The following is an 11,869-nucleotide window of genomic DNA, read 5'->3' on the forward strand; positions in this document are numbered from 1 at the left end:
GAAAGCAAAACCGCACTTTTCTCTTTGTATTAATGTTATATTATACTATATATGATTTATAGGACATTATCACACAAAGAAACAAAATACTACAAGTATTTTGAATTTTAGAAGAAAAAAATTTGCCAGTTTCTTAGCCTGGAAACATAAAAATTTATATCACAGACAGATATCTTAAAAATAAGTCTACATACAATTGCTTGCTACCCTCTCAAATATAAAGACAGTCAAGTTGAGTATGAAACCATTTTTATACCCTTCACTATAAGCCCTTTAGGTATCAGTTATACCAATGTCCTTCGGTCTTTCTGTTTGTGTGTTTAAATCATCATTCCAAATCCACCAAATAACATATCAACATAAGTGATACATGAAATTATTGAGCAAGGTCCTAGTTAGATTCCTATTAAAAATCGCTACAATCAGTTAACAAATGGCTGAGGTAGAATGCAACAAAGTTACAGATATTCGCAACTTCTGGGAAAATAAGCTTATGTCGCTTAATTGTAAATAAGGTCATCAATTGTTTATCGATTTTAACAAAATATGGCTCGTTTTATTTGCAACATATTTAGCTTTATGACCAAAGAATAAAAACTAAAATTATTAATAGTCTTCGATTATTTATGAATTTTTAAAAATAAAAATTTTTAATGAAATATTTTTTCGGAATATTGATGTATTTTGTGTGTTTAAATCAATTTTACGAAGACCCCAAATATGCTAGGAACATTAATAATACATCCATATATCGATCAAGGTCCTAGTTAGATTACTATTAAAAATTGGCCCAAGCACTCAGTAAATGACTGAGGTGGGATGCATGTAAGTTACAGTTAATCGCAATTTCTGAGAAAATAAGCTAATATCGCTTAATTGTAAATAAGGTCATCAATTGTTTATCGATTTTAACAAGATATGGCTCATTTCATTTACAACATATTTAGCTTTATGACCAAAGAAGAAAAACTAAAATAATTAATTGTCTTTGATTTTTTTATGAATTTTTAAAAAATAAAAATTTTTAATGAAATTTTTTTCGGAATATTGATGTATTTTGTGTGTTTAAATCAATTTAACGAAGACCCCAAATATGCTAGGAACATTAATGTTACATAAATATAGCGATCAAGGTCCTAGTTAGATTACTATTAAAAATTGGCCCAAGCACTCAATAAATGACTGAGGTGGGATGCATGTAAGTTACAGTTAATCGCAATTTCTGAGAAAATAAGCTAATATCACTTAATTGTAAATAAAGTCATGAATTGTTTATCGATTTTAACAAAATATGGCTTATTTTATTTGCAACATATTTAGCTTTATGACCATAGAATAAAAACTAAAATTATTAATAGTCTTTGATTTTTTATGAATTTTTAAAAAATAAAATTTTTTAATGAAATTTTTTGCGGAATATTGATGTATTTTGTGTGTTTAAATCAATTTTACGAAGACCCTAAATATGCTAGGAACATTAATAATACATCCATATATCGAGCAAGGTCCTAGTTAGATTACTATTAAAAATCGCAACAATCAGTCTACAATTGGCTGAGGTAGGGTGCAAGTAAGTTACAGTTAATAGCAATTTCTGGGAAAATAAGCTAATATCGCTATATTGTAAATAAAGTCATCAATTGTTTATCGATTTTAAAGAAATATAGCTCGTTTTACTGTCAACAGATTTAACTTTATGATCTAAGCATAAAAACTAAAATTGTTGATAGTTTTCGATTTTTTAGGAATTTTTAAAAAATAAAAAATTTTCCAAAAAAATTTGTTAAAGAAACTTTTTTTTGTTATTAACTGCAAAACTATTAAGCAGCTTAGAATATAATGCTGTTAATATTTGGAAGAAATTTAAATTAGAATTTACTTTAATTATACCAACAATTAAGACCAACCTCAATAGTTTAGTTTCGGTATTACGAAGATCCCAAATATGTTACCAACATTACTGTTACATCATTATATAGAGCAAGGTATAAGTTAGTTTGCTATTGAAAATCGTTACAATCGTTACATAAATGGCTGAGTTAGGAGGCAAGTAAATTACAGATATTTGTTATTTCTGGGAAAATAAGCTAGTATCGCTTAACTGTAAATAAAGTCATCAATTGTTTATCGATTTAAATGAAATATGACTTGTTTTATTGGCCACATATTTCGATTTTTGAATAAAGAATAAAAATTAGTATTCTGGATCATTTTCTATTTTTTTATGAATTTTTAAAAATTAAAAATTTCCTGCTAAATTAAAATTTTCCATTTCTGTTGACCTCATTCTCTAGTTCTTTTATTATTCCTTATAGTTGTGAAAAATTTAAAATAAATTTTCCCCTCCATGTCAAAGTGGCTTATCGTTTTTTTTTATATTTTTTTTTTGCTTTAAGTCTATATTTAAAAAAAATGCAAATATATGTATTAAAAAATAATAAATGTTTTATAAACAATTTATTAATAAACAAAAACAATAATTGAAAGAAATGAGAGATAACATTGGAGCAAGACCAAGACCAAGTCTTATCACAATTTCTACAACAACAAAAAAAAAACAATGGCAGCAGCAAAGATAACAATTATATGCCAGCTGATATTTAAATGTTTTTTTTTTTTTGAATGAATGACTTTTTTCGCCAAAAAGGAAAAAGAATTTTATCTTTAAGCCTGAATGATTAAGGGAAATCAAAGAGAAAGAATAAACAATTTAAAGAATTTCAACAAATATTGAATTGCCAGTCTTTTAAATTTCAAGTTGAAATGAGCTACAAACTTCATTAGGTCTCTTTGGTTATAGTTTTAAACTTGCTCTTGGTTCTTAATGTGCAAAGAGCTTTTGTTATTTGAAAAAGCTATAGCTAAGTACAGGGTGGTGGTAATGTAATTTAGATATTACTGAACTACTTCCAAATCATTAAACAGCAATGAAAAGTTAAGTTTTAGCAGAAAACTTTTAGCAAAAACCATTTCATGTCAGGCCAATTCTTAAATAAATACCAATTTGTAATATTTAATCGTTATATATTGAATTTTATCTCAATATTATTAATATTTTCCTGATTTGAATTAAAACCTCTGTACTGAGCTTATTTAATAACATTGGTATTTCAATTATTCATACATCAAATACCTACATACTTCTTAATACTTGATAAAAACAGCTGAAATAATACAATAATAATTGAACAGAAAAAAATAATAAAAAATACTACTAACACCACAAGTGTATGAGTGAGTATAAAGTTTTACACACAAACCAACAAGTGCTAAAGCATTTTATTTTAATTTTATTTTATTAAAAGCCTTCAACCTCATAAGTTTATTTTATAATTATGAGCCACAATAAAAATATTGCAAAAATACTACATTCACACACACTTGAACTACAAACTACAAATGGATTTAAATATAGCAATTGGAAAAAGGCAGAGTAAAAAAGCCAGAAAAAAACATAAAATAAAAATTTTAAATTGTTTTTTGCTTAAATAGAAAATGATCAGAGCATGTTTGCATTTAAAATAAACAAAAAAAAATAATAAGTTTTCATTTGGTAAAAAAAAACATAAATTGTTTTGATTTTGTTGTTATATAAAACTTTAGTTTCAATAATTTTCACATAGACAAATGTTTATACAATAAACTACAACTACAAAAAGAAAATATAGACGGTCAGCCACAGCAAAAACAACAAAGGAACATCGGAAAAATCAATAACCAGTAGTGCCGGAAACCAGCACCGATATGGTGATTTCACCGATCATTAGTTATTTTAACAAGTCAACTCATCATACATAGATTACACTCTAGATTACATGTGGCTACATAGTGGCCATTGACAACTATTTCTTCTAAAAAAATATAACCAAATAAAACAGGCTACTCTCTAGATTACTTAGGTATACTAAAGAGACAATTGACTCTTTACTAGATTACTTGGAAGCTGTAAAGTAATCTATTGATTTTACTAAGCATACCAAAAGAAACCATGTCATGCCAAGTAACTAGTCACTACTGAAAATAAAATAATCTACTCTTCAGATTACTTAGGGAACTGATTACACGCTAGATTACCTGGAAGTTGTTAAGTAATCTAAAAGAAACCAAAATAAACCATATGAGTTAAGCCAAGTAACTAATCACTAAAGACATTTTTGTCCTAAAAACAAGCCAGCTATTAAAACTACTGGGTAATGATGAAAAGCTATAACCAAGTAGAGGAAGATCATAATTTTTAGGCAAATACTGGTACGACTGCTCTTAAACATAAGCAATCAAATATTTGGAGGATTATTTAGTTTAAATGTTAAACTAATTGAGAATTCTAAAATTTATGAAAAGAAGTGTGAAAATATAAACACAGAAGCTTAGGTGTTAAGGAAAATATTACAAACATTTTGAAATTTCTATTATTATTAAGCAAACAGTGAAATAAAGATGTTCGTGTCTCCTTTAATATTCCATATCCCCCAAATAACTCACGAACACGAATAATATATCTATATAACGGCTATGATCACGATTAGGTTTATGGATTAATGAAACCATAAATGACAGAGGTAGTATGCAAAAACAGGGAGATGGTTTGTGCGGTTCAAAAGTGGTGCTATTGACACGGAAGACAAAAATCGTCCAGGCCAAAGTTTGAAAAAAGTTTAAAGATCATGAATTGGAGGCAACTCCCTGAAGATTGTTGCAAAACTCAACAAGAGCTTGCAAAATCAGCTACTCTAGTAGCAATTTCAAAACGTTCGCGAGCAGCTAGATTCATTCAAGAGCAGGGAAATTGAGTACCATACGATATGAAGTTGAGAGAACATGAATAATGATGCTTGAATGCTATAACAGAAAATGATTTTAGTACCGAATCATTAATTGCGATGAAAAATGGATATATTACTATCCGAAGAGTAAGAAATCGTATGTGACGCCCGTCCAACCGCCCGAATCGACACCAAAGCAAATATCCATGGCGCTAAGATAATTCTCTATATTTGATAGGAGCAAAAGGGGTTTATCAGTTATGAGCTGCTGAAATCTGGCCAGACCAGACTATCACAGGGAACCTGTACGAACGCAACTGATGCGTTTGAAGCGAATTCGCCGAAAAACGACCAGAATATGCGGCCAGACATGAAACCGTAATATGCCATCATGGCAATGCTGGGCCTCATTATGCAATACTTGTTAAAAAGTATTTAGAATGAAGCCTCAACCGCTTTATAGTCCAGACCGTGCACCGCCCGACTACTATTTGTTTCGATCGATGCAGAACGCTCTCTCTGGGCTACGCCGAAAATTTTAAAGCCGAAATTTTAAAAAATTCCACATTTTTAAGTCCACCCATTCAATGGTTGTGTGTTTAAATTAATATTGCGAAACCCCCAATTAACTTACGAAAATTAATTATACATCAATATAACGAGCAAGCTCCGAATTAGGTTGCTATCAAAAATGAGGAAAATCAAACCATAAATGCCGCAGGTGGGCTGCGAAATGAGCTACCATCGCTTATGCTTTGAGTTTCATGAACAACATTTTTTGGATGTTTTAGATTTTTGAATGGGGATTTACAATATTTGATGATAGATATTGTAAATCCGGATTACTTTACTGCGATTAACTGGAACTTTAGCTTTTATTTTCAACTTATCTGAAGCTCTTTAAATTTTGAATGCAATATTATCACCTATTCTATTTTCTAAAATTCTTACCTTATCTCCTCTTATCTTTTTAGGAAACACAAAGGGACCAATTGAATGCACAAGTACACCAATGAACAACTACCTTTCAAAACCAACAATATGAAAGCCGATTGTCACCAGAGAGCGGTTGGAGATTCTCGGAAATATTAATGAAAAATAATGTCACAGAAGAACTGGACTAGAAGCATGGAGTATCCAACTCAACCATTTGAGGGCGGGTTAGGTTTAATGAAAACTTTCATTTATTTTCTTTTCCCTCCCCCTTGGATCCGCGTCTTACTAGGAGTAACATAAAAATCATGAAAATGCTGCTGCTGCAATAAATAAACGTGAACTAATTTCTTTGTTATTTATTACAAATTTAATATCTTCTTGATGAGAACAAATAAATACAAATTATAGGTATTTGTTCTCATGGAAAATCATTTAGCATTTAAATTTGTCAAAAAGCAAAAAATTTCTTCACATTCTTCAAACATTAATAAACAAACCCATTACATTTTCCTGCTCAGAAAAAACTTTTTTTTAAGAATGTAAAAATCTCATTGTAAATTCCATAAAGAAAATCTTTAAGAAATTAAAAATATTTTGATTTTCTTTTCATGCTACAACTAAGCAAGAAAATTGCCACATGTGCAACAGTATTTACATACGTGTGTAAGTCATGAAACAAAAAAAAAAATACTGTGCTGAAAGACTGAAAATCCGTTTAAATCTAAAGAAAGTACTTGAATACAAAATGTATGCTTCGGTTTGCTTTGGTTGCTGGTTGCTGTTAATAACTTGTATACATTTTTCATTTACCAAGAAAATTGAAAGAAATTAACACTTGCTACATGACAAGCTACACGTATCTACGTACATAAGCACTCATACGCACATTATAGTTTGGGAAAATTTTGTAAACAAAATTTAGAGAAAGAGAGAAAAAGTAACAACAAATTTAATGAATAAGTAAAAAAACTGAGAAAATTTTTAATATTTTCTACTAGATTTTCTTGTTTTTTTATGATGGGAAAATGTTTTTTTTTCTCTGTTACGCATTGTAGAAATAGAAAAATAAACAAAGTTATAAATACAGGGAAGAGATGGAGGGAGATGGCTGGAGTGTTGTTGCCTGTAGAATGTAATGAGTGGGGCTGGTTATTAAAACAAAAACAAAAGCCTGCAATAGCAAACAACAAAAATAATAATAATAACAAACGACAAATAAATAAACAAACGGAAGTCAACGGAAATAGGAAAAAACATCCGTTATTTTACGCTCATTAATTATGTTGTTGTTGTTTTTGTTGTTGTGGCGCTTTTTCTCTCTTTTCCTATATTTCACACAATTTATTACAAAAATATCAGCTAAATTTTCCTTTTAATAAACAAATTAATTTGCATAGCATTCTTTTTATTGTGTTGTTTTGTTTGCACAGTAACAGGCCCAGAAAGTTTTTCTACAAATATTTATAGATTTAATTGCCAAAGCAAAACTTTGGCAAAAGCAAACAAAGCCATTAGAAAAACATAATTGCAAAATCAAAGCAATAAACGTTATAATTATCATTTGAATTGTGAGCCAGCACTTAAACAAACATTATTGTTTGCTGTTACAAACTGTTGTAGAAGCAACTAAACTATCAATTTATAGTTATAGTGTTCATTGATTTCATATCATTTGGTTGTTACAAACTTTTGTACAAGCATCTATCAGTTTATTTTGTTGTATGACAAACTTAAACCATATCAAAAGTGTTACCTGGTTGTGTCTGTTTGTTGTTACAAAACTTTGCTAGGCCTATCAATTTATTACTAAAACTATTTATTTTTTTTTACATTTTATTAAAATTTCATCATGTTGAAATTTCATTTCATGTTTATACATTCTCTTTATTTATTGTTGGATATTTTGTTTAATTATTTATTAGTTTTTCCCCATCAAAATTGCCATAAATCATTGATTATTTGTTTATTTTCTTCTTTTTTTGCATTGCTTTAAAAATAAAATTTCAATTTCTTAATTCCTATGAATTTAAGATGAATACAAAAACAAACAATGTTTTAATATTTAGTATAACAAATTTTCAAGATTTAGTTTTTAATAAATTAAAACTATTTTCATTCATTTATAAGTTGTATCATAATTTTTCTTGTTTTTATTTTTGCTTTTAATAATAAATAATATTGGCAAATTGTTTTAAAAGCATTTACAAAATTCTCTTTCAAAATGGAGAGTGAAAGACTGAGATTATTTACAAAATACTACTCAGACACTTTACACATACAGACAAAACTGTATTGTTTGCTAAGTATGACTGCCAGCAGTTCTGGAGACTGGTCATGAACTAGTGATTTTTAGCTAATATTTGGGCTCACCACTGCACAATTCTACTGACCCTTAGTGACCACTGACTCTGCAAAAGATTATTTCTGCTAAGTGAAATAGCTAATTCTTAAAGCAAAACATTAAAAAAAAAACAATCGAACAGACTACCCGCCTGATTACTTAGGCACACAAAAGAGACAATTGACTCTTTACTAGATTACCTGGGAGCTATAAAGTAATAATTGCAATAATTCCACAGCTCTGCAAATAGCAGAAAAGTAAACTGACATTAAAGAAAAACACTAACTAAAAGGCCAACATTACCCCTATTAACAATGCAGGGTTATTAGCAATAAATGTTTAGATTTTAACATGCTGCTGCCTATATATTTTAGTTGTTTTGTTATTGTTAATACTTTATTTGTTTACAATTTGTTTAGATTTTGTTTTAATTTTATTGAACCTACAATTCCAATTTCCCCCCCCAAAAAAAAACGAATTTGTATTGATTTTAAGTATTTCAATCTGTCTATTTGACTTGATTTTGCAGTTGAAACTGTTCAAATAAACAATTTCCATTATGACTCTATACAATGTGCGTAAATAGTGTTGGGAAATGTTACAGTACTTTTTTGGATTCCCAAAGAAAATCTAGATTTTTTTTAAATAAAATTCATAAACAAACAATAATGTTTTTTTTTTTGTTATAAAAAAGAAATAAAGGTGGGGGGCATGATGATGATTTTTATTGTCTATATTTAGTGTTAGTAGTAATTTATACAAATTATTCAGCAAATGTTTCTTAGAATTAAGGAATAATTGGCTACGCAGCAGTAAATGATTGAAATAGGAATGTTTAAGTTTTAAGTAGTCAGGCAAAAACCTATAGCAAATTATACTTTAAAATATAAATTTTTAATTTTTTTAGATAAAAAAAATTTTAAATTTTTTCAAATTTTTTTTCAAATATTTTTTAAAATTTTTTTTTTAATTTTTTCATATTTATTAGTGAAAAAAATATATGACAAACTATTTTTTTTGGTGAAAAAAAAATTCGTGATACAAAATATTTTTCCCGATTTTGACCCACTGTAGGTGTCCAACTTACTATATACATCGTTGCAATGGACTTTGAAATATCTATCATTAGATATCCATATTGTATATGTTAATGACTTTGTAACCCAGATATACATCAAAAATAGGCCAAAAATCTAGGTTGTCCCGGTTTTTTCCTTATATCTCAGACATTTGTGGGCGATTTTCTCGATTTTAAATAGCAAACGAGTCGGAAGTATTTCCGATATATTGATATATCAATCATGTTTGTAAGTTATTTGGGAGCTACGGAATGTAGATTTCAACATACAGACGGACATGGCTATATAGACTCCGATATGAAAAATGTAGAAATTACAAACGGAATGACAATCTTATATATAGCCTTAATACTCACGGTAAAGGGTATAATAAATAATGTTAAAATTGAAGACATTTTCAAAGTTCTTTCACATTCGCTTATAAGCCCGGGATTTTTTAATTTTAAATCTCGGGATTTTCGGGATTTTCCAAATCCCTTTTTTCATAAATAAATAGGGGAAATTGTCATTTTTGTGTGCCTTTTTCATGCATTTTGACATTCTACATGCCCGAATATCGCAAAGTAATGTTCAGAAAAGTTGTTAAGCTCAACTCCTGCTACAATATAGTTAATAAAGGAAAACGCAATTTTAATCCTCTTCAAATGAAATAGATTTTATCTCAGATGTGGAGCTCGAACAAAATGAAAATATTTCGATTGCTAAAAGGCTAAAAGATAAAAGATAAGGTACTGTTTTTACCAGTATGTACATTAGGCTGGATCGATTTGTATGGACGATCAAAAAGTAAAAAATCGTATAGCAGAAACACAATCTACGGAAAATTCTAAGAAAGTTTCCTCAAGAAACCATAGGTCTAAAATCAAATCCTATCTTATATAATGTATTCATGCAAGTATTTTATGCTTTTTAGTGTCTAATAAAAATTAATTGCTAAATAAAAAATTTCCTTTCAATTGTAAAGACATAATTATGTACGTTTCTTTCTTATAATTTTCGGGATTTTAGATTTTTTACCAAATCCCGAATACCGGGATTTTCAAAAATCAGTCCCGATTAGCATCTCTAGTCATGATTATTATTTTTATTTTTTCTCCACACACTCACCTGTTGCCATTGATCCTCAATCGAGGGCTGTGATGAAAAATATCCAGTTGTGCAGATGCGTTCCAATTCGCTGAAAATATTCCCACTTGGTAATATATCCATATTGACGTCCATACTATGTAAATCCCAGGACTCCGTGATGAAAATTTTTTATTAGGCCAGCACTTAAGAAAATTGATTTATTTTTTTTTTAATTTTTTTTAACAAAAAGGCTCTTTTTTTCTTTATTCAAACACTTAAAAGCCCCGATTTCTTACAATATGTATTACCAAAAAAACACTATTTTTAACACTTTTCTGTAAAGGATTTCATAGATTTTTTATTATAAATTATTTTTTTCTGATTTCTTTAATTTCTTAATTTAAGTAAAATATTTTATTTTTTATTTTTTGCTTTAATTTTAATATTTTTTCATCTTTTTGTATTTATTTTAAAAATATTTTCTTGATTTAAGTTTCAAGCAAGGAATTGTAGTCAAAACCTGTAAAGAAAATAAAACAAATAAATTTAATATTATTTTTAAAATTTATGTTAATTTTAAACTAAAAAATCATTTCCTAAAATAAAAATATTCTAAAAATTAATAAAAAAAAAAAAATAATATTTAATTTAAACAACAAGTGGCTAAAGTTAATTATGTATGCCAAGTGCAGCACTCAATACTCAATTATTCCCTTTTGTTTTTTTTGTTAATTTTTGTATTAATATTTTATTTTATTAGTGGTCAGATTTTTTTTTTACATTTCCCTTGTTATTTTATTAATGTGTTTTTACCAAAACTAATAAGTATTTCCAAAAAACAAAAAAATAGAAAAACACCTTTTGAGTTCGGTTCAGTGACCTACACATTTTGTTGCCAGTAAATGTTTGTTTGGTTTTAAATAAAATTCTGTTTCGTTTTTCTTTTTTTTCCCTTTCTCTTTCTCTTTTTATTATTTTTATTTTCAATTTGTTGGTTTTGTTTTCTTTCAAAAGGGGATTCTTTGAAAACCTGGTAACAGTGAGTGAGTGTGTCTATATGGCCACATGTATGTGTTAACTGGGTTTATAGTAACAACAACAACTACAGTAAAGTAAAACAACAAAAATTTATTTGTTACTATTACTTGCTAAGACCACTACTACTACTGTCAGCCGGCCTGTAGAACGGACAGACACTCAAATGCCTGTTGTTGCCACATTGTAGGTTTATGCCACCACCACCATTCATTCCATTCCACTCCACTCTATGTTGCATTATTGAGAATTTCGTATTAGTATTTTAACGTGTTAGCCAAACAAGCAACTGTGTTTGGAGTACAGTTTTTATATATATTGAAAGTAATAGCTTTATTTTTATAAAGAATAAATAAAAATTAAAAATAAATTAGAAAAGGTATTTAGGCGAAATTAATGAAATTTGTTTAACAAAACATTATGAGAAAGAAAGTACCTCCACCTATAACTGGAAACACTCATTTATACACATTTTAAGTGCAAACTATTAAGAGAAACTCCATATGAAAAGAACTTCCAAGGAATCAAAAATGAAGTTGATGGCAAGATTCCGAAGTAGCGAAAATTGGCACACTGTAGCTCTGCCAGAGTTTAAATGTTTTGATTAAAGAACTTCCAAAGAAGCAAAATAGAAGTAGTGAAGAGAA

General features: G+C 28.4%; 1 protein-coding gene across 1 annotated transcript in view; it reads right to left on the reverse strand.

Annotated features, from left to right (window-relative positions):
- The window catches only part of LOC135959637 (Krueppel-like factor luna), a 314,200-nt gene extending 303,667 nt beyond the window's left edge, over positions 1–10,533 (reverse strand). The window contains exon 1 of the mRNA XM_065510629.1: positions 10,227–10,533. Within this exon, the coding sequence (XP_065366701.1) occupies positions 10,227–10,340 (114 nt within the window). The 5' untranslated portion in view covers positions 10,341–10,533. The remainder of the gene's footprint in view (positions 1–10,226) is intronic.
- Positions 10,534–11,869: the final 1,336 nt, after the last annotated feature.

Source organism: Calliphora vicina, chromosome 5 (assembly GCF_958450345.1).
Source record: "Calliphora vicina chromosome 5, idCalVici1.1, whole genome shotgun sequence".
Lineage (NCBI taxonomy): Eukaryota > Metazoa > Arthropoda > Insecta > Diptera > Calliphoridae > Calliphora > Calliphora vicina.